At 34.6% G+C, this 24247-nt stretch overlaps 1 protein-coding gene across 1 annotated transcript; it reads left to right on the top strand.

The window, feature by feature from the left end:
• Positions 1–19142: 19142 nt before the first annotated feature.
• On the top strand, positions 19143–23594 carry LOC113279604 (probable polygalacturonase). The gene is made up of 6 exons (XM_026528286.1): positions 19143–19283; positions 19837–20232; positions 21508–21628; positions 22161–22335; positions 22544–22614; positions 22803–23594. The coding sequence occupies exons 2-6, from the start codon at positions 19897–19899 to the stop codon at positions 23444–23446; spliced, it is 1347 nt and encodes a 448-aa protein (XP_026384071.1). The 5' UTR covers positions 19143–19283; positions 19837–19896; the 3' UTR covers positions 23447–23594.
• Positions 23595–24247: the final 653 nt, after the last annotated feature.

Genomic DNA, 24247 nt, shown 5'->3' with positions numbered 1-24247 from the left:
CCGCAATAGCAAAAAAAGAAAAGAAAAAGAACCTCATCTAAATTTAAATACCAAACTGTATTAAGCCACTATAAACACTATCCTACTACCAAACTTCAGTATGGAATGTAATTTAGACAAAATACACTCTCCAAACGATTAAGTTATAGTCGCGCTCCTGACATCTTTTGAACCTCGTAAGGCTCTACGCAGTTAATTCCCTTAGCTGACGTCCTTTACAGCCTAAGAGTTTCTTCAACCTCGGTGAAGACTTCTAATACCAATCTGCCTCTAATAAATAATCCTATTTGATTTTTCTTTAGATCAAAGATCAAGGCTTGGAAATCTGCTTGCAATAGACAAATATAGCAAACCTCACAAATTTGGAACACTTACATTACTCAGATGATAAGCCTGGATTCTTTACCACCTCTCAAGAACAATCTTCACTTATCAATTAAGAATAGTTTTCAGGTACATATATTGAGGAATCACAAAATCTGAGACGAAGAGAACTTTACGATTACTATCTATCTTGTCTGAAAAAATTTACAAGAAACTCGATAACATAAAAGTAAGATCAGGATACACGAACTATCAAGATAAAGATAGTCGGACCTGGGTTCACGAATCCCCAAAACGAAGTCTTTTAGTCGTAGACCTAATTATGTTTCTCGGAGGAAACCGAGGTCAATAAAAGATGACTCTAGCTATCAACTAGGACACAAAGTGTCGGGGATTTATTTTCCTAGTTAAAAGAACATATATATAGTTTTTAATGACTGATGGTTGCTTAGAGTTCAAGCTAAGATAACTTGGAATGAAGCAAACACTTTCTTTTTTTAGATGAAACTATAATTAGGGTTTCAAGTAAGCATGTGAGAAATTGTTACCCCCAATATAAATTGATTATGTTGGAAAAGTGTATCCTCACTTGTTTCCCAATCCGTGTTTGTGAGGAGGCATAAATTTGGGCAGTGTTCGGAAATCTGTTTAACAAGGTAATAATTATTCATGATTAATTTTCTTAGTGCTATATCTTTCAATCTATAAACAAAATATTGTGTTCCTTGTTTTTCGATATATGTACTCACACCTTGTTTGAAGGGAAGGCATTTGATACCAAATGGAGAAACCACTGAAGAAGAATTTGTCACTAACTGATGATTTTAACACTATTTCCATATGAATCAATCATGAATGAAACAAAAGATGACCAACAACTTAAACTTTAACAAGATTCTATAAGAAAACAGATATTATATGTCAAAAGGAGCATCAATCATCATGAACATATGCTCAAGGATTCAAAAGAAAAGCTTATTGATCTTGAATCTCGACTGCTTGAGATAAATAATCATATTGTTAGAGCATTGCTCGGTCGAACTTACAAGTGTTGCTATCTCAAGTTTGTCGTCAAACTTAGTTGTCAAAACTATATCTTGATTTCTAGTCTACAATAAGTAAAGTTTCAGACTAGGATAGAATGTAGTTGAGAAACATACATCACGACAATCATCGTTGTGTGCTATAGTTTGAAGGCGAAGATCATCCGAAGCTTTTGGATAACTTCTTAAACAAAAGGTAAATGAAGATTGAACCACCTATATCTCAAGTTATATTCATCTTTTTATCTATGAGACGATGTCGCACAACTAATTAGACTATTACAAGCATATCAAGAATTTCGAGTCAAGATTATCTTGGAAATTTGTTCTTGAAATATGACTAAGCTTAATGAACATTTGTTCATACTTGATGAATTTCGGTTAAGAATAATTTATTGTTCATAATCTAAATCGTGATTCAAGATTATCATTCGAAAATAGCCTGGAACAGTGATATGTGTCATTGATGTTATTTGAGAATGTTTCGAATTTATTTAAAGAGAAATATAGAGCTACTATAGATTCGGATATAAGACAGTATACATATCAGTCATATAACTGGGAAAACTGTTAAGGTTTAAAGCCACAATACATGTACCAAGTACACGTATCGGAGTAGCTATATGTCGATAACAACATTTTGGTACGCATATCAGTATGCACACCTTAAAAAGTTTGTGCACTCGTGAACCTGGATCAGTACGCATACCCGTACGCATACTAGAAAAGAATTCTTGGTCCCAAAACCGGTTCTGTATCAATACCGGTACGAATACTATAAATGTTCTGTGAACTCCGGAACTTGGTTAGGTTTTAATGGTATCCGTACTAGCATACAGAAAATGTTCTGTGAATTCCGGAACTCGGTTATGTCTTAAGGTATACATACCATGACATAATCGTTCACGCATAGGTTAAGTAGTACCTAGTATGCCTACTTACCATGTCGATTAAATTCATATGCACATAGAATTATTTCTCCGATATAATTAGCATTTGAAGAATCTCTAAAAACACCATAGACACTTTTGATCACATAATTGTGTCTCGAGTTAAGTCTTAAGTGTTATATGAAAATGCTCAAGCTTATAGTTCAGTTGGTGATATGATTTTTGATTTTTTGTAGTAGTAAGATTCGAACTCTAAGACTTGTGAAGATTAAATTTAAAGGTTTAATGAAAATAATAGACAAAAGCGAGAGTTACTGGGACTAGGAGTTTACCGAATTCATAGCATAAGGCTCAATTATTTATTCTCAACAATTATCGCTCAATAATTAAAACAACATGGACTCTTATTTTTGCCAAGGTAGATTCTCAAAATATTAGTTATAAATCGTAAGCATGGGACATCAAACATTTTAAGCAAGTATGACCCATCAAATAAAATGATAACTAATTAATTCAAATCATAATTATATTTTAATTAGTGCAAAAGTCAAATAGAGAATAAAATAAGTTCACCCATGTATGAAGTTCGGCTTCCTCCGTCGACCCAGTGTCGGGGTTTAGCTTTTCATGATGAAAACACACTCAAAGATATAATTCATAGCTCAAACGGTGTTTTTATTAAAGAAAACTAATAATACAATGAATCCGCAACACTGGAAGATCGTTACAAAAGTCACTGTTACAAGAGATGTTGCAAATTCAAATTAAGCGTACCAAACTGAGTGTTACAAGTACTGTTTATAAACGACAGTTCTCTGCGACAGTCAGTGGACGTCAACTGTTTTCTTCTTCTTCTTTTTCTTCTCTGCAGCAGCAGAGAAGTTGCTCTGCGACTCTCGATTTTTCTCCCCAAATACTCGATACCCCTTTTATGAGTCCCCAACTCCCTTTTTATACTTCACAACACCTAAATATCTCCGGTTTAATGCAAAATATACTCCATTGTTCTTTACGGGAATAATTCCCTTATCTTCTTTGCTGCATGCTTCTACCGCTGTCAAACCTTCCTGTTTTATATTCTACACGTTCCAAATACAATACAAACTGAGTCGATTGCCCCTAAGCACCCGCCGTCCTATGAGTCACACACACCAATCTCGGGATAAAATAATTAAAATCCGAGATACCTTGTTTCATAAAAATCCATGTCACAACTCTTTTCTCGCGAATTCAAACAACTTACCATCCCTGCTTGGTCGCAACAGGGTGGTATCACTCCAAAACAAGCAATAAATCTGACTAAATAACGCTGAAATTCAATGCAGCAAATCCCGAAATATTTTCTTCCCTGTTTCACGTGATTACGTGAAATCTTTCCTTATTGATCGTATTCAAAGCTGTTACTAATCATGTGTTGTCACTATAGCTCATCCCAACTCCAAGTGTGCAAAAGAATCACGGAAAATCTTCACCAAAATTAATACAGAGAATACGCTGTTAGAGAAGATATTTTCCCGCCAAAATTGTTCTTCAGAAATGAAAATGGTGGCGTGCCCTTATCCAGAGGTGGGGTGCGAATATCAGATGGGGCGTCCTTGGGTGTGAATAGCAGATGGGTGCCTCTTAGTGATTGAGGTGTCTCTTAGCCAAAACTGAGAGTACGAATAACACGTGTCCTCCGAGTGCAAATAACATTTTTCGAGCAACTTTCTCCATAAGAGATTATTTCACAAAAACACCTACAAACAACTTTATTAGTAATAAAATGAGTCCCAGTTAATGTATTTATGGGTGAAAATGCGTCGCACTTTCGTGCTCATCAGTTGGCTAGTTTCGACTAACCATTCATGAGCATGGTCTTTGTACACGGTTCGGTTACAGTTCATCCTAACCAGAGTGTACATCTTGTTATGTTAATCGGATTCAAAGATTCATCTAACAGTGGATATTGTTTGCTTGATTCCAAAGCTATCTTAGTTTAAACCTAAAGCAACCTATGCTTTGAATGTCTATAAAAGGTGAACCTAAAGCAACTGGGATCTTTGAATCCCGACATGACTTTCTTGATATGTCCTAATAGTAAACTAGAGTCGTCATCTTCTTAAAACCATTTTAGGGTTTAACGATATCTAAGACTTCATATGGATTCGTGAAGCTAGGTACAACTATTGTTTATCTTGATAGCTCAAGTATCCTGATCCTGGTTGATTGTTGAGCTTGCTCAATTAATCAAGATAGATAGAAATCATCAAAGTTCTATTCGTTTCAGACTTTGTTGATTCCACAAGTTTAATACTTGTGAGATGAATAATAATCTAGGCTGTACTTCGGGTAACATAAGTACGGATTTTGAGGTAGCTAGACTTTGTCTATTGCTATCGATTTCCAGTCTCACCTTGATCTACGATCAAAAAGGAAATCACACATATAGGCTTATCTGTGGGAGGCAGATTGGTTTAAAGTCTTCAATTGAGTTGAACTAACTCTTAGGATGTAAAGTACATCAGCTAAGGTAATCAATTGTGCGGAGTCCTGGTGGGATTCAAGAGGCGTAAGGAGCGCGACTGTAACTGAATTGTTGTGAGAGTTTAATTCATTCCTAACTAAATTCCAGTCCGAAGTTAATTGATAGTAGGCTAGTGACTGTAGCGGCTTAATACAATTTGGTGTTCAATCTGGACTAGGTCCCAGGATTTTTATGCATTTATGCTTTCCTCGTTAACAAAACTTCTGGTTTCTGTGTTATTTCTTTTTACGCATTATATTTTTTATCTTTATAATTGAAATATCATAGGTTGTACTTTAATAAATCAAAGTATATATATCCATTTTTGTTTGTTGGATACGACTTGATTGATACTTGGAAATTCATCTTTGGAATCACCAAGTACTCTCACCCGCAAATCAGGTTCACGGACTTGTCTCTGTAAACTTTTTGATTGTGAGAGAAAGAGATATAAATATGAATATTATTCCTTGATTGAGATTCGTTAAGTTGAACTCTCGGAACTATATTTAAGTTTGTCCGTACAGGTTTCCTAAGAAAAATTTGGTGGTGTATTTTGGTACCCCCCGCGTTTTTCAATTGGTATCAGAGCATGCAAACACGTTTAAGACTTAACAAGTCTACGTTCGAAGCAATCTGACTATATGGACAAGAGCGCAATCTCGATATACGTACCACCAGTATTCGATGGCACAAATTACTTATGATGGTAAATCGTTATGCGTTTCTTTTTACAATCTCGTGACTTTGAGACATGGAAACTTGTATTTATTGGATATGATGCGCCGAAAGTTGTAGAGACGGAACCACTGTTGCGAAGCCATTATGACAATATAGTGAAACCGGTAGAGATAAGTGTTGCAAAGCATAATTCTGATGGGTTAAACGCTTATCCACGACATAAGCCCAAATCTTCAGCACCATGTGACTTCGTGCACTAAGTCTAAAGATGCTTGGGATATCTTAGAAACCGTATTCGAAGGAGATACCTCAGACAAAGAAGCTAGGCTTCAAAACCTAAATTCCGACTGCAAAAATATTCGTATGGTTGATGAAGAATTGTTTGATGAGTTTAATCAAAAAGTATATCGAATTGTTAATGCTTTTTTTGCATTAGGGAAGACCATTCCCCAAAAGAACATTGTGATGAAAATTCTTCGAACTATACCAGCAAGATACGAGTCTAAGAAATATGCCATCATGGAAGGAAATAACCTTCAAACTCTTTCCAGAAATAGTTAAAGATCATGAAATTTAATCCAAAGTTAAAGATCTTTGATCATGAACTTCAATCGAAAGCCGGAAAGGATATTGCGTTCAGGTCACTAAAAAACACTGAAACTCTTAAAGTGAAAAATGTTGATGACAGTGTGAATAATTTTGTCGATCCTGATTTCTCAGACGAAGATCTTGATAATTCAATTTTATTGGTCATAAGAGAGTTTATAGAACTTCTTAGACCAAGGTCTATGGAGTGAGTGTGAAAAACACTCATTCACTGCCATAATGAATGAGGGACTCGGTGAATGAGGAGTTTTGTAACCATGGTATTTTTAGCCGTTTGGAGAGAAAAATTCTCTCTAAGCGGCTCAAGATGTTCTTCCCGGGTATATATTCAATTTCTTTATTAATAAAATCTCTGCAGGACCCAGTAAAAGAGTTTAAACTAAATTAAAAAACTAAAAAATATGTTTGAGAGGCTAAACATTTGTCGCTTGGAGAAATTTTTTCCCAAGAGGCTAAACATCAGCCGCTTAGTCTCCACTTTCGCCCACTCACTCGTCTCAATGAGTGTATTAGTGATTATTGGTGAATGAGTGAGTATTCTCACTCCATAGTAGCACCTAATTTGAGCAAATCCAGTGATACTCATTCATATTGAATGAGAACACTCGCTCCATAGCCCTTGCTCTTATGAAGAGAAATAAACGGTTCACTAGAGAAAAATCCTCCTACATCATCTAGGCCACATAATTGTATTTATGTCAAAAACAGAGATTCTAACGATAATGACGATGAGGATATGCTATAGTGATTAAAGTGTAAAGGGTTCAGTCACTTTTCTAATGAGCATCCAAATCGTAAGAAATACACTGGCAATAAGACTCTTGCTGCAACGCTTGATGAAACATCTGATCATTATGATTCCGAAGAAGATGATTGATCAAGTGTAACATTATTGGAAGAAATTATCAATTTTTATGATGTAGCAATACTCATATAAATCTTGATAATTTAATTAATGACTCTTTATCAAAATCATTAGAGGATGTTATGGATTTTTCGTATACAAATGAAAATTCTGTTAATGTTTCAGGTACCCTGTGTTTAGCTGCTAACGTCGTTCCTGAATCAATCTCCAAACCGACATTGTCCTTATTGTACCATTGAGGGTCACATACTCACACAATGTTTCAAGTACAAACACAAACTAAGGTATGTCAACAAACCGCAACGGAGGGCTAGTCGTTTGGTAAATGTGCTTAAGATTGTTCAAAAGTCCTTCTTCTAAAAGATTGATTGATTCTAAGGTTAAGGTAAATCTCAAACAAAGAGAAGAGTCCGGACTAAATGTCTCGTAAAGAAGGATGTTACAAATTCTGTGCCGGAATCTAGTGGTGAGCAATCGAATGCTCACCTCAACACAATTTAAATGTGTTAAAATGTGCATATTATCTCATGTACCCTTAAAAAAGACAAGAACTATGCACATCAGGGCTTTGGATCAAATTGAATATAATTCTTGGATGTCCATCTTTTTGTTTGTCCATCTTAATCTATGTCTCAAGTAATGGTATTGAAAAACTTTGATCTATGTAGAAACTTAAGAAAGAATAAAATTGACATTTCATTCTTCTTAGGTTTTAGTACGTGAAATTTTAATGTTCTACAACCCTGCATGGTAAATATCTTTTACTTCAAGATTCATATCTCTTTCACAAGAAATTTTTCTTGTTGAGCAATAAATTTGTGTTTCACAAATCCATTTCTATTCTTACGAATCATGGAGTCTCCAAGCACAACATCTTCTCGTGAAATATATGCTCCAATGGTTGTTAATACTCATCAAAGTAGAAAGGAATAAAAGATGTCTTATCCTTTTGACTCATCTCAAGAGGAAGATGAAGAATATGAAGAAACCTAGAGCGAATCGCTCAAATCAGAAAAGGTTTGAAACTCTTCTTGAGGAACTTATGAAAACCAAGAAGGAGGTGCAGGGACTAAAGATTATTCTACAAAAATCTCTTAAACTACAAGAAGCACTTATCAAAAAAGAACTTAAAATGTTTGCAGGAAAAACACTTTCATTCTTGAACCGTACGCTCATATGCCAGTCGTTAATAAGGAGTTTGGAGATGATGAAGAATTCTTCAAAAACTTTAAGTACTAGGAAACTTCTTGTGAGAATTTATTCTTACTTTTGAGAAGGATAACTAGGGTTTTGTATAGAAAAAATTGTGAGTACACAAACGATGTTCATCTTGCATGTTTTTAGATTTATTTATTTAAATTCTAGAGTTTTTGGAAGATGAACTTGCAGTATTTAATTGGTTGAATTATTGAAGAAGTCTTATGAAATATATTTTCCTTTACGTTTTCGTGAATCATGATGATATTTCATATATGCTCAAAAGTTAAATCTATTATGTTTTCTATAAACTGAAAATATAACAAACTCTTTGAGAAATTTTCTCGCAGCATCGATCTACTCGTGATCACACTTCTGTATTATTACTGCATCATGCGCTCCGTAAGATTTTATTATGTTGAGTCACACCGATTAAAATTATCTCTTTGTTCGTAACAGACATTGAGATTAATTTAAGTCGATGTTCAGGATACAAACCCGTGTGACTTGTTAATGTCCAACAAAATCCTTCTTTTTCATTAAAGTAAGGTTACTCATATTATTCTCTTGGGAATGACATCAAATGGGAGAGAGTTCTTAAATGGACTTGTGTTTGATTTATATATCTTTGTGGGGTATGTGGCTGTGAAAATTAAAGGGGATGCTTGTATCTTAAGTCTCCTAGATGAGCGTTAAGTATTTTCTTACTATGTGATATCATCTAAATAAATTTAATACTACCTCCGTACCACTATTAGTTGACCTAGTTTATATGTAACACCTTTGAATCCTGAAATATCTTTTGGTTGAATTCATAACAATCCCATGATTTTCGTACCTTTGCCAATTTTTATTAACAAAAAGAGGGAGAATTAATTAGTAGTTTCACACTACATACATATGGTTTACGGATCATTATGTAGAGGAGGAGTGAATCAATAATCTACAGGTTTCACCTATTATGCAAAAGATGTAAGTATTGATTAAGGAAGAGAAATATATCATTGTAGTATTACTTTAAAGTTGTGATACAATTGAGCTTTGGAGAAGATAATAATACTATGTTTCTGTATAACAATTATTGAGAATATTTGTTTTAAAATTGTTATCGCTATGAATACGGATCTTCAATAACAACGATGCTGAGTTGAACACGTTCAGAATCATTACAACTTGAAGTAACAAAGAGTTCAAAGAGTTGAAGAAACCAAGGAAATCAAGGCATGATGGATTCAAGGAGTTTTTACAGCTTTATTTTTTATCCATATGTATTGATAGTTTTGTCACTAAAATTAACAAAGGGGGAGATTGTTAGAGCATTGCTCGGTCAAACTCACAAGAGTTTCTATCTCAAGCTTGTTGTCAAATTTAGTTGTCAAAACTATATCTTGATTTCTAGTCTACAATTAGTTAAGTCTCGGATTTGGATAAAAGATGTAGTAGAGAAACAGACATCACGACAGTCATCATTGCGTGCTACCGCTTGAAGGCAAAGTTCAACCGAAGCTTTTGGAGAACTTCTTCAACAAAAGGTAAGTTAAGACTGAACCACATATATCTCAAGTTATATTCATCTTTTTTATCTATGAGACGATGTCGCATAACTAATTAGACTATTGCAAGCATATCAAGAATTTTGAGTCAAGTTTATCATGGTAATTAGTTCTCGAAATATGAGTAAGCTTAATGAACATTTGTTCATACTTGATGAATTTTGGTTAAGAACAATTTATTGTTCGTAATCTAAATTGTGATTCAAGATTATCATTCGAAAATAGCCTGGAATAGTGATATATGTCATTGATTATTGGAGCATAGCTCGATTGAACCCACCAAGCGTTGGTATGTCAAGTTTGGTTGTCATATTTTAGTGTTTCAAAACTCATCTAAAGTCGCTTGATTAAATACTAGAGTCAACTTCGTTTAGGTTAGACTAGAAAGTCTAGGAATGTTGACACATACAAGTATTACTCCGAAAACCTAAAGAATGTGAAGAAGTAGCGAACTACAACGATGACATCATACTTCCACTTGAGGTTAGTAATATTGACTTAAATTGTTTCATTCCTAACGTATATTTCAAGTCGTGTTATATTGAAAACATAACTGCAAAGCTGTATATACTGTACGTATTTTATAATACTCTAGTGATGTGACATGATCATAGTATTAGAGAATTAGACTACAAAGTATAACGCTTATCTTTTGAACTTTGTAGATATGACAACGACATAATCTTGTATATATTGTTATGATTATGTGAATGGGTTATGGTGAATATTTCATTGTAGGAAACAATGTTTTACGTTTGTTTAAAGGAAGTACATTCATAAACTTTTTTTATGAATCTAAAGGGAAATCATTAGGCTTATTGGTCCAGCTATTCGTTGTAAATCTTTGGATGACCAATATGTGTGAGATGGTAGAACCGATCTTAACTTATATTATGTATCTTGGTATAACTAATCGCAATGCCTGACTTATGATTTGGTATGACTGGTTTTTATTAATTGGTGTAATCGATCCTAAGTAATCACCATGTGATGGTACGATTGATCCTTGTAATTGGTGTGACCGATCCTAGTAACTGGTGTAACTGATCCTAGTAATTGGTGTGACCGATCATGAGTATGTATAATTGATCCTTGTAATTGGTGTAACCGGTCCTGGTAACTAGTGTAACCGATCACAAGTATTTCCATATTGAGGTATAACCGATCCTAGTGATTGGTAGAACCGATTGAACCCATGTATGTGATTTGGTATTTGATCAATTACATAGTAGTCTTGGAATACAGGAAAACCAATTCTAAGCTTGTTTGGAAGTGCGGTATGACCTATTCCAAGTATGTAAATCCATGTAAACATGAAATAAGTATTTACATTGAATAGATATCAACATACTTTGAACACGAGCAGTAACTCTTATCATTTATCGTTCAAAGATATTCCTTACTACTCAAGGTGATCTTGTGCCAAAATAAATTGAGAATCTTTTAATTAAAATTTTTAGTTTTATATGCTTTAATTACCAGCAATTAAATGCATATCTCTATAGAATAAGAATTAGTAATATGCATTTACTAATTGGAGATTTTCTATTAAGAGATTTCGAAAATATTGAACAAGCTTTTATTGGAATTATGAAAACTGAATTTTTCCATTCATTGCATATCTTGAGAATATTTTCGATTTTGGAAATTCCTTGGTGTCCAAATATCCTTGGCCTATAAATACCTAAGTTTACATTTCTAGCAAACTATCCTAAGAGCCAGACAAACTTCATTTCTTGTTGTTTCTGGTGGAGCCGTCTATTCGGAGAGAAAAGTATCCTAATTAGGCTAAATCTCTTACGACCGCTCGTTTAAAGACTTTTGTGGGATCAAGAAGTTCTAAGAGTACCGTTGGTGGGAAACTAGATAATTGCAGTGTTATTAGTTTTCGATTGGTTTGATTGACCAACAGTTGTTGAAACTTTGATTGCACTTAGTTTGTTAATTCTTGAGAATCTTCTCTTTTGATATAAGATTTACTCAAACTAGATCGAAGTATCGACGGGATCTTTAGAACTGTTTTTAGATCGAAAGACATCTTGTGATAATACATTGTTAACAGAATCCATTCTGTGTGTCATTGATCACAAGAGATTCAAGTGGTGTTGTGCAGGTTATTGAAGATTTAAGAAGATTTGAAGACGAAGAAGATTTCTTATTGATTTTCGTATCTTGTAAATTGTATGCAAAAACCTTGATCGACGGGGTCCAACTAGAATCAGATTTTTTTCGATTGATTAGTTGTGAATATAGACTTGACTATTTCGATAGTTAAAGTTAGATTGATCTAACCAGCAAAAGAAGTTTATTAGATTAAACGGAAGAGCATTTGCGTATGACTTAAGATATCTTTATTTTGAAAATAATCTAAGGATTTGTTACCAAACATATTTTTTGTTCCTTTACTGTTTGGAATACGATACAAAGGAATTGTACCAGTGCGCGACTCTTGAAGTCGGAAGCGCAGGGATATTAAAGGAACTAAGTAGCTAAGGGCAGTCTTCTTGGTCTCAACTATAAGAAGTTGGTTTAGATTTTGTATATATAGCGGCTTAATTATGAGAGTAGTCAGTTTTGTACCAGGTTCCGGGGCTTTTCTGCATTTGCAGTTTCCTTGTTAACAAAATCTTGTTGTGTCTTTTACTTTGATTCCACATTATAATTATTATTGTAATAAAGTAAAATACACAAACGTTAACTCTGTCATACTTGATAGTGATCCTATAGAGTTTGGTTATTAGCAAACCTATTATCAAGTATGACACTTTTATTGTTGTAATGTCTCGATCTCGTATCTATAGACGATCACACAAAGTGTGAATACCGAAGATGTTGTATTGTATCTACTTTGTCCATAAACGATCATACTTGGTAAAAGGACTTGTAGGTTGGAAAAAAAATATTGTGGTGTATTTGGGTACCCTCGTCTTTTCATTGATATTATTTGGGAATGTGTCGAGTTGATTTAGAGAGAATTATATAGCTACTGTAAATTTGGATATAAGACAATATACATATTAGTCTTACAAACTGGGAAAACTTTTAAGTTAGGTCTGAAGCCGAAATACATGTACTCAATACACGTATCGGAGTAACTATTTGTCGACAACAACTTTTTGGTAAACATATCAATATGCACACCTTAAAAAGTCTGTGAACTCGTGAATACGCATAATCGTATGCATACTAGAAAAGAACTGTTTGTCCCAGAACCGGTTTGGTATCCATACTTCTATGCATCCCACAAAAGTTCTGTGAAATCCGGAACTCGATTATGTTTTAATGGTATCCACACCAGTACGCATACTGAAAAAGTTCTGTGAACTCCGAAATTCGGTTATGTTTTAAGGTATACATATCGGTACACGTACAATGACATAACTGTTCACGAACATGTTAAGTATAAGTACCCAGTACGCCCACTCACCATGTCGATTAAATTCATATGAACATAAAATTATTTCTCCGAGATAATTAACATTTAAATAATCTCTAAAAACACCTTTGACACATTTGATCACATAATTGTTACTCGAGTTAAGTCTTAAGTGTTATATGAAAAGGCTCAATCTTATATTTCAGTTGGCTTGTTTCGACTAACCATTCATGAGCGTAATATTTGTACACGGTTTGGTTGCGGTTCATCCTAACCAGACGTACATCTTGTTATGTTAATCAGATTCAAACATTCATTTAACAGTGGATATTGTTTGCTTGGTTCCAAAGCTAAAGAAACCTATGCTTTGAATATGTCTATAAAAGGGGAACCTCAAGCAACTGGGATATTTGAATCCAGACACTAATTTCTTGGTGTATCCTAGTTGTAAACTAGAATCGTCCTCTTCCTAAAACCTTTTAGGATTTAGCGACTACAAAGACTTCATAGGGATTCATGAATCCAGGTCCAGCTATTGTTTATCTTAATAGATCGGTTCATCCCCCTTTGTCCCATGTACACGAGCAATCATTTCATCAAATTTCACTTCTTCGTCTTCCATTGTTCCTTTCATCATCATAGAAATGTAAATTCATTGTCTTCTTATAGGCGTAAGGCCATCTTTCTGAAATACCAACATTGGGTTAGGTTCTCATCATCCGCAACGTGAAAATCGCAATTTCCATCCGCATCCATGTCGTCAGTAGATATTACATAGGAAAGAATGATTGGAGCAAGATTTAAATAATAATCTTCGAATATTGTCTAACACGTTCGATAGGGTCTACCTTGTTCATCTCTAGGTGTTTCTCCATCACCAAAAGTGGGCCTTAGAGTCACCATAAAACCCTTTTATATTTCTTGTCATTTTAATGATACTCGTCTTGTACCCGCTTGACTTTCTTGAGAAAAAAACGATGAGAACCTTTGGATCTTCGTGTATTGTATTCGAACTATGAGCTCCTTTGATTTGACATTTTTGCTACTTAGTTCACTTTCTTTTTTCTTTGGCCGACCCTTTTTCTTGTTAGCCGACACCTCTTCATAATTTGCCTCGGAATACTCATGTTGTGAAAGGTTTCTTTTGGGACTTATATCCGTTTTAAACTCTTTCCTTTCTTGTGGCATATCCATTTCGGTAGGTGGCGTACCCCTCAGCGGTTTCTTAGGTGATTCCTAAACCGATGCCATATGGAGGTTAGCGGCGAGTATCAAGTCGTGCGCTAAAACTTGTTGTTCCAATATCCGTGTTTACAAAAGATTCGGTTGGGGGTGGTATGAAAGTAAGTTGCATCCAATACGGATCAATGATCTCAAAAAGAATTCCTTCTTGGTACTTAAAAATCATGTTACAACAAGGGAGTCCCATGGACGTCATCGCCATACACGACATACAATCTTCTTTCTCCCAAGCTTGCTATCCTCATAATATTCGAAATCATTCACCATAAAATTGATTTCCCAGTGTGACACCCCATAAGTTAAACCTTTAATCAACCAACGGTGGTTGGATTACGTGGTAAATACTTTCATCCTACTCTTTTCCATTTGTCTCATTATCTTGATAATATCATCCTTGGTGTATTGATGGAAATATTACTATACCGTAATCATATTTTTTTGACTCCCATTAAATAGTTTTTATAAACGTCCATGTACTTCCGATGTTGGTAGGTGTATGCATATGCAAATTTTCTTTTGTACATGTCCAACAATTATTTCAAGCAATAAACTACAACTTTCTCGTGATCCTTTTTCCAAATTCCAATTAAACTCTCCAAATAAGGTTTGTATCGTACGGACATTGAATGTACTATTAAATCCCACTGATATTGAAAAGCCTTCCACTTTAACCCATTCTCTTCAAACTCTTTGGCCCTTTTTTTGCTTCACATACTCTCGTTGTTCCGAAGTTAATTCACTAAGATGCTCATCTTCGGAATTCTCACAAGTAGTACCCTTTTGAGGCTTTGGCCTTTGGATATGACCCCTGCAATTACTTATGATATTACATTGTATGTGCCATGTGTAAAGAAAATATTTCGTATCCTGGAAAACTACCTTGTGACATTCATTAATGCTTTATCCTTATAGGTAACTATTATCCTTGGAGTTTGATTGCTACGGTATATCTCCTTTAAGGTTTCTAACATCCAAATAAAACATTATCATTCTCCCGATACATAAAACCCCATGCCACTGTAAAAGTTTGTTTATCTTAAACGTGGCAATTTATGTTTAACAACTGCATGTTATACTTATTTGTCTTGTAAGTACAATCTATTAACAAAACTTGACATTTAGCCAATTTGACCATCTCCTGATGTGCAAAAAAAAAGTCGAATCACTTTACTTTACACTACGGCCTTCCTTATTTTGTAGTTGTGTTACTCGGCTAACCATTAATATTGTCCCATACCTGCTCTACCATCCCACGCCGTCCTCCTGAGGGTTTATCTTGCCACGTAAATTTACCTCAAAACAAACAATTTATTCTCATCATCCTCCTTAATTTTCCTAAGGATGTTAATAGGTGTACTTTCGTTCGTTGACTTATCGTTTCTCTTTTACGTGGTTTTAACCCACAAACGACAGATAATCCAATAAGAGATTCCGGATCATCATAATTATGACAACCATTCATCACCTTAGAGATTTTGTATACACCATTGGATCTAGTAACTATAATATTAAATGGACTTTCATATTTCTTTGATTTAGTTATATAGACCCTCGACGTCTTCTTCACATACAGTTTATCCTTTGCGCAGTGAGTTTCTTGTTTTCCACTTCTTTCGCTAAAAATTTGTAAATGATCAAGTCTTGAACGACGGCCTAAAACTATTGCGTATTTCATCTCCATGGCTTTGTTCATAAACCATTGCTTTGAATTATCTTCCTTTCCCATACCAAATTAGTGTAATAGTGAGGAAAGGTATCAGGAGCCAGCTGAGACACGTGTTCAGGTTGATCTTCGCCGACCGATTCAATACTATAGAATATATATCAAAAAGTTAGGAAAGTACAATCGGTGAACGAGTAATAGTCGAGCATGTCGATTGTCCACAATCGGTCTATGTGGATAACTATAACTACCTAATGTGTACTTGGTGTTTTTGGAGAAAAATTCTTAAGTGCTACAATCGGTTCAGGTTTGCTTCCATGTAAACCGATTATAATCCCAGTTAAAAATGCATTTTTCTATAGATTTTTTCATCTATAATTAGATTACAAACAAACACACATTCTCCGGTTGTAATTTTTTTTTTTTGTAAAATATCCAAGTGATAAAATTAGCATACATAAGAGACCACAGAATAATCGGTTTATATGGTGATGAACAACAACCGATTGTTTTCGTATAACGTAGGTTTGGTGCTATCGTATCAACTGATTCTATATATATATATATATGAAAAATAAAATTAAGAGAACATTTATAATATGAAAATTACAAATTTTTGGTGGGCAACCTACCAACAAGCTGGGCACCAACACCTTTTTGAATAACAATACCTAATCTATGAAAAATAAAACTACCAAAACCACTACTAGCGTCCTTGCTAACTACCTAATCTATTCTATATTATAATTAGTCAAAAAATTTATCAAAGTTTGAAAATCCTTAGAACCCACACATGCCAATTGGTAGCATTATGATTTTCATTTTCCCGGTAATATTCTTCTTGTTCTTGAATAAGATCCCCAATTAGGCTTTAGTTTGCATGATTTTCTTCGTCCAACAAATAATCAAAATTAATATGATCAAACTCCTCGACATGATCTGATTGGTGAAGTTTCTGGGCACCCACTTTTTCATCATTATTAGAATCTTCTTCATGAATATAAAGTTTCATTTTTCAACCAAAATCAGAAAACTCTAGTCTTACTTTCTTTTGCCCAACTTCTTCTTCAAACTTTTCAAAATAGTGAAACATTACTCTATTTCTTATCATCTAATAATACTAACAATAGTCCTATCCCAAACACGAATTAATTTAATTAACTAATTCGAACAATCAACACTAAATAGTCAGGCATACATTAGTCATTAACAAAAAATTATGGGCAAGGGATTTTCAAAATTATTTCAAAATGTCTTATTTTATATATTTCTTTGGGTTGCACAGACGCGGACACGACACGACGCGGACGTGGACACTACAACATTCCCAAAAAACTAGGACGCGAACACGTATATATATTTTATTTATATATAGAATCATGTATTTATGCATCAAAGTGAAGTGTTTCCTTCATGAAAATTAGAAAATGATGCTACGTTATGTTGTTTTGTGTATAAGTTTGAAAAAAAAGAAGACATCATTTGTTTATACATGCCGAAGGTCAAGCAATCAATCACTATTAAACACATGACACAATCAGAAAGCATTCTTAGAACAACACATGCCCAACCATTGGTATACATAATGGCTTTTCCAATTACAAAATCCTAATAAAGACCTAAATATCCTATTTATTCTCTCTATTTTCTTATTCTCGCGTCCTCTTCTTCACTTTCCTTCACCGTCCAATTGTTTTGCTTCATCTTCTACTAACACTCAATCCATATCTACTTAGTTATCTTTTTCTTTAACGTTTCTCCTTTGTTAGCTATGTTGTGATGGTAGGACAAAAAATTATTCCAAGATTTTCCCTTTGTATCTAGATGTATGTAAAATAAATGTTAGTGATCATTGTTTACGAAAAGTTAATATATATGGATATGTAATGTAATTAATTAATGTTTTAGTTACATTTCCTTAAGTTTGTTATTTTTTTTTTTAATCGGATGAATCGGTTTAATCATTGATCTAAATGTTTGTCTTTCTTCATTCAGTTAATAATAGTAAAAATAAATGAAGAAGTTTAAATGAATATGAAAAAAAACGTGTCAAACCTTAGTCATCAGTGCGTCCAAACCGGACATGCATTTTAGTGCGTTGGGCACGCATCGTATTAGTATCCCATACGCGCTCAGTGTCCGACGCGAGTCGGGCACGAACACTGCTCAAGAAACGCAGCTTCCGTGCAACCCAAAATTTTCTATTGATGCGCTCCAAATAAAGTGCCCTAAATCAGCCAGGATATACAACTTTCTTCCATTGGTGAGTGTCTTCCATCTACTACCTATGGAACACGATGTGTGCCTTGATGGGGAGAACATCTAGAATGTACTCCCTCCGTACCTATTATATAGACAGAATTTTTATTTTTCCCTGTACCAATATATAGGAGGAGTCCAATTTCCTAAATATATATTTCCAGACATACCCTTATTTATGGTACATAGATAATAGTATTATGAATAAGACAAAGGATAAAACATCGAAAAACATGACAATATATGAGATCAAGGCATTTTTCTTAATCCCGAGAACTAACCCCCTCCACCTATATACCTGGTACAGAGGGAATAAACAATAGGTGGCTTTACTTTTCCGCTTTTGTCACGTCCTCCACAAATATCTGTTTTTGCATATAGTTTTTTTATAAGATCCTCATTTCTCCAAAATAAAAAAAACGTTACATATTAATATACCAGAAAACAACAAAATCACCCAGGACTAAAGTTATGAAACCCCAAACTGCCAGCCATTCTCAAACCCTACCACTACAACAACACTTGGTTGCCACCATGTGCTTGAACTTTTGCAGGGAATACAAACACTTGTCGTATCATTGTCATCATGTTCAACATAATGCGATGAACTTAAAATTAGACAGAGAAAGAAACGAGGAACACTTCTTTGGATGCCATGGTGCAAAAAGGCATTAACCCATTCATAAGGTTGGATGCCATTTTTCAAAATGCGGGGAGAATCAGATTCACCTTGGAGTATGGTGGCATACCATTCTTCTGGGAAACGTCCAAGGAGACTTACACGTGTCATTAAAACTAAAACAACAGAATGTGTGTGAGGCATGATAACAAGGAGTTCTCTGTGTAGACGATGGGCCTCAGATTAATAAAGAAAGAAAACGATAAAGTTATGACATGATAAAGATATTCAACTATAAATTCAACTTTTCAAATTATTATAATATATATTATTAAACACACTTCAAGACCGACTCACCCATAAGCATTTAGTACAACACACACTCTCACTCTCTAATCCAGTTGCAAGAATTTGATTTCTCACAGACAATTTCATGCTTTGAGATGGATTGATTATCAGGTATGAACTCATCAACTACTTCCAAATGCTATTTCTCCAATTTTTTTGTCATATTTTTGCAGCTGAAATCGCAATTGGAAACTGATCTCCTTTTACTTCTTGTGTTTGGAGTTTTCTTCTTGTACCCATTTTGATCAAAATGCATGCAATTTTGGAAACCAAATCCCTTTTTTTTCTTCTTGGTTTCTACTCCTTGTTCTTACTTACTACTACTCTTATAGATCACTAATTAACAAGCTTATAGTCTAATGGAAACTTCTCTTTGTAAAAAGTCATCTCCTGGAGTTTTCTCCAATTTTGTTTAGTAAATCTTATTGGAAATTTCTTCTTGGAAGCAAGTTGAAGCTAATTTGGGACTTCAAATCATTTTCCTCTCATGATCTGCTTTTTCATTATTCATTTTTTCCTTAACATAAAAACACTCATGATGAAATACTATAGTCTAAAAAGAGCTTCTAGTAAAAGATCTCCAAATTATACCTGCTTTTTGGTTTGAATTTTATTTATTTTCTCATGGAAAGAAAATTAATATTGTTGTCTATCAACCTTTCAGATCCACCAGCAAGGCTCTTGTCAATTCTTACACTAGCTGCATTTTGAGAATAGGAAGATTATGATGAGTCAATTTCTCATAATATGGGTTTTAGTCTGCTGTTTATCGGCGATGGCGCCTTGGTTAGTTGCCGGTAATGTGGTAACATGTTCAAACATTGTACCGATGAGGCATCGAAATGATGTTGTCTCCATAAATGATTTTGGAGGTGTTGGTGATGGTCACACATTGAACACTCAAGCATTCCGAGAAGCCATATATCGGATTAAACATTTGAGAAGAAGAGGAGGAACACTTCTTTACATACCACCTGGAGTTTATCTTACTGAGAGCTTCGATTTGACGAGTCACATGACTTTGTATTTAGCCAGAGGTGCTGTTATTAGAGCTACTCAGGTATTAGTCTTTCATCTTTTGTTAATTTGGATTTATGTATCTTGAAAATCATAGATTTTGAGGCTTAGACGATAAGCTTTTATAATAAACAATGATAGATAATTGTTCTGAGTGTCACTCTTGCATATTCATATTCCTGATAACATTGCCAGTTTCTGGTGGTTTGCTATTCCTGATAAAGTAATGATAGAAATCTTAAGATAGGGAATGTTGGGTACATTTTTAGTTAGTCTTTATACAAAATTATCTTAATCAGAAGGAATACAGAATAAGAATGCTAGCTATTAACTTTAGACTCATGGATTAGTTTAATGCATAAGGGGTCCTACCATGTGTATGTTTCTGGACTAGTGGAGATTAATTGACTATAATAGTTGCTCTGTTCGACTCTCTGACCTTATCGAGAGTTGATTAAGGAACATGTGAATAGAAAGTTAAATGTGGCTAGATCTTGCTTTCAACATTCTCTAACTCCATCCCTTTGATTTTGCTAATACATTTATATTGTTCTTAGGGTATAAGGTGTCCCTAAATAGTTCAAAATATATAGGAAATTTAGCTTTCTATCTCTGTTCGACGTTCAAGATTCAACACAAAAAACGAAGATAAGAGAAAGCCTTAATTATGTTGAAAAACTTGAAAATATATATGAAATTTATGAACAAGGGAAGCTAGTTTTATATTAATGAACTACTGACCTCAAGTATGAGAGTCAGCCCTTTGCCCACAGGGCTGTTGTTCTAGTTATTTATCACTATCTTTTTTTTTTTGCTTGTTGGTCGAATGACCAAAAACAATGTCTACAGCGCGTGTCGCATAAATTTTTATATTACAATGTGAGTGTGCAAATCAGAAGCTCATGTGCCCATTGTGAGCTGGGGGTCTTATATTCCTACAGTGGTTAGTGGTGCCACATTTCTGCATTCATTTAGTTTTGATCCCCACAAACCTTACAGACATGTCCATGGCAGGTCCATTGGCTAAGTAGTGGCAATCAGTTCCGATGATGGCATGATCTACATGTGGGGAGAACCTAGTAGCTAAAAGGATAGTCACAGCAACCAAATTCCGAAGTTTGGAACCAATAATTTTAATTTTTGAATAGACTTGAATTAAAAAGAAAAAACAGTAGTATAAACAATAAATAGCTATCTGAATATTACGATCATCCACATGGGCCAGATTATTTCGAGGTCCTTGCACAGCAGTAAATCTTATCGTTTAGGATTAGATATTAAAGTCCTGTTTAACCTTTGTTTATGCTTTTTGGAGCAGAATGCAAGAACTTGGCCCTTGATTGCTCCCTTAGCATCTTATGGAAGAGGACGAGAACTACCTGGTTGGAGGTATAAGAGTTTGATTCATGGTGATGGACTTCGTGATGTGATAATCACAGGTGATATTTTCCTTCTTTTTACCTCTCATTTGCTGTTCTCCGTCTTTTATGTCAGAACAAACCAGATTGTCAGTTTTAGTCGTATTTCGTACTACGACAGCAGGACCAAGTGGCCTTTATGTACAAGTTCTGGAGAGTAACAAATAGGGAAAACTCCTAGGAATTGCATTTATGGGTTAAGCGTATGGCACATTTAACCTGCAAAGAGGATGAAGTAGGATTGCGCCATAGGCCGCTTGCTCATGTACGCTAAAACAAAAACGACTAAGCTGTTAACTTGCATGCTATTGTAGAAGGTCCACTTATTATGCATAAAATGTCAAACATGGTAGATCCAATTAGCTTGCATTTATAACATTAAGATGTGACCAGAATTCCCGTGGTGGCTGTTTGAAAATCACCAATATTACAAGTGTAAGGATGTAAAATATGTTATGATACCCCGAGATCTTCAAGCCATGTCCGTACAAAAAGAAAGATCATGTTTTCTTAATTATGTGTTGTTGACTATTGCACTTTCGTGCTTTTACAGGTGAGAATGGTACAATTGATGGCCAAGGTGATATGTGGTGGAACATGTGGAGGAAGAAAACTCTCCAGTACACAAGGCCTAATCTCATTGAGTTGATGAATTCCAAAAACATCATCATATCCAATGTGAAGTTTGTGAACTCTCCGTTTTGGAATATTCACCCAGTATATTGCAGGTAATTGAGAATCCCACACTTAGAACTAAACAGTATAGATCTACAGGAAGTTTGGTATAAGTGAGCTAGCCGAATGTTTAGCTTATCTCAAGATTCTTTATAGTCTATTCAATGCTATATAGCCTAGGATCTATCTGATGCAAAGCCATAATTTTAGGGAAAGCTCTGTTTCTTACTTGATTATCTTTTGTGCTTCTTTTACTTGCAGCAATGTTGTCATTCGGTATGTCACCATATTGGCTCCCAATGATTCTCCCAATACAGATGGTATTGATCCAGGTAGGATAAATGTTCCTGTAAATTTATTCAACTATTTTGTCTCCACTTAGATAGTGTACCCCGCCCCATCTTTGTTTGGTTTAGGAAAAAAAGAAGTAGATGGTTTGACAACTAACAGGAGCTGTGGGGTGTCACCCAGGTAAACAAGAGTTACAAATTGTGAATGTGTTTTTGCATGTTTGCTGTAGATTCCAGCTCCAATGTTTGCATAGAAGATTCCTACATTTCAACTGGGGATGATCTTGTTGCTGTGAAGAGTGGGTGGGATGAATACGGAAACGCTTATGGCCGTAAAAGCTCTGACATCACTATTAGAAGGATAAGTGGTTCGTCGCCTTTTGCAGGAATTGCAATTGGAAGTGAAGTTTCTGGTGGAGTAGAAAATATATTGGCAGAGCACATTGGTCTTTTCAACATGGGAATTGGAATCCATATAAAAACTAACATCGGTAGAGGAGGGTTCATTAAGAATGTTACCGTGTCTAATGTGTACATTGAGAATGCAGCGAAAGGGATAAGGTTAACAGGAGCAGCTGGTGACCATCCAGATGATAAATTCAACCCAAGTGCTCTCACATATGTTAGTGGAATCACGTTTAAGAATATATGGGGAACGAATATTAAACAGCCAGGATCAATAGAAGGCCTTAAGGGTTCACCTTTTACTGGGATTTGTCTGTCCAACATTAATCTGTATGGTGTTCCAGGAAGTCAAAAATCTTCTCCATGGAAATGTTCGGAAGTTAGTGGGGGTTCTCAGCGAGTGAATCCCTCACCTTGTACAGAATTAGCCAGCACTGCCGGATATGGTTCTTGTTCTACCTCTTTCTAAGAACAGTTTTTGTTCTTCGGTTTAGTCAGACTGTATCTTTGCTTCTATTTCTATCTGTACTAGTTCGCTCATGAAACATTGGAACCATGTTATAAAATGATTTTGTTGAAAAATTATATTCAAATGCAATGAGATTATGGCTCAAAAACTAATAAAAGTTTTAAATAGATAATATAAAAACATGGCATTTTTAGGGGAGACCCAAAGGAGTTAGGGTCGTTTTTTTTTTTATACCCATCCAATGAAGATGGTTATGGAGTGTCTTAGATGGTTATGGAGTGTCTTAAAATAGAAATTGTCTATATTATCCTTTCCCTTTATAGTAAATCTAAACCTATATTTCTTTATTTTTCATAATTATATTTCCTTCTTTATTCCACTAATTGAAAATTTTTTCCATCATATAAATTTTGATTGATACTAAATATCGTAGATTGAACTTTAGGACAATTTGTAGAATTCTAAAATTTAAGCACTACCGGTGGACAAAATCCACATGTGTCTACCAATTGTGGAAATAAGGAAATCTGAAAATTTATTAGTTTTTGAAAAATTTGAATTAGGGACTACTATCACAATCGATAGATGATTATTATCACGAAACTACTAATTGTGAAAATATAGAAATGCAAAATTGTATTAGTTTTTGAAAAATTTGAATTTGGGGCTACTACTATAGTCGATAGATAACATCACGAAACAACTGATTTTACAATCGGTAGATAATAAACATTACATAACTGCCGACAGAGAAATTCAAAATTCCATTGGTTTTTAAAAGATTTTGAATTTTGGGATACT

The sequence above is a fragment of the Papaver somniferum genome, chromosome 1 (assembly GCF_003573695.1).
Source record: "Papaver somniferum cultivar HN1 chromosome 1, ASM357369v1, whole genome shotgun sequence".
Classification (NCBI taxonomy): Eukaryota; Viridiplantae; Streptophyta; class Magnoliopsida; order Ranunculales; family Papaveraceae; genus Papaver; species Papaver somniferum.
The sequence above is the reverse complement of the archived record's forward strand: the minus strand, read 5'-3'. Positions and strand labels throughout refer to the sequence as shown.

Coding starts and splice junctions, on each gene's coding strand:
- LOC113279604 (XM_026528286.1), top strand. CDS start 19,897: ATGATGAGTCAATTTCTCATAATATGGGTTTTAGTCTGCTGTTTATCG. Junction 20,233..21,507: donor CTGTTATTAGAGCTACTCAG/GTATTAGTCTTT, acceptor TTTTTGGAGCAG/AATGCAAGAACTTGGCCCTT. Junction 21,629..22,160: donor TCGTGATGTGATAATCACAG/GTGATATTTTCC, acceptor GTGCTTTTACAG/GTGAGAATGGTACAATTGAT.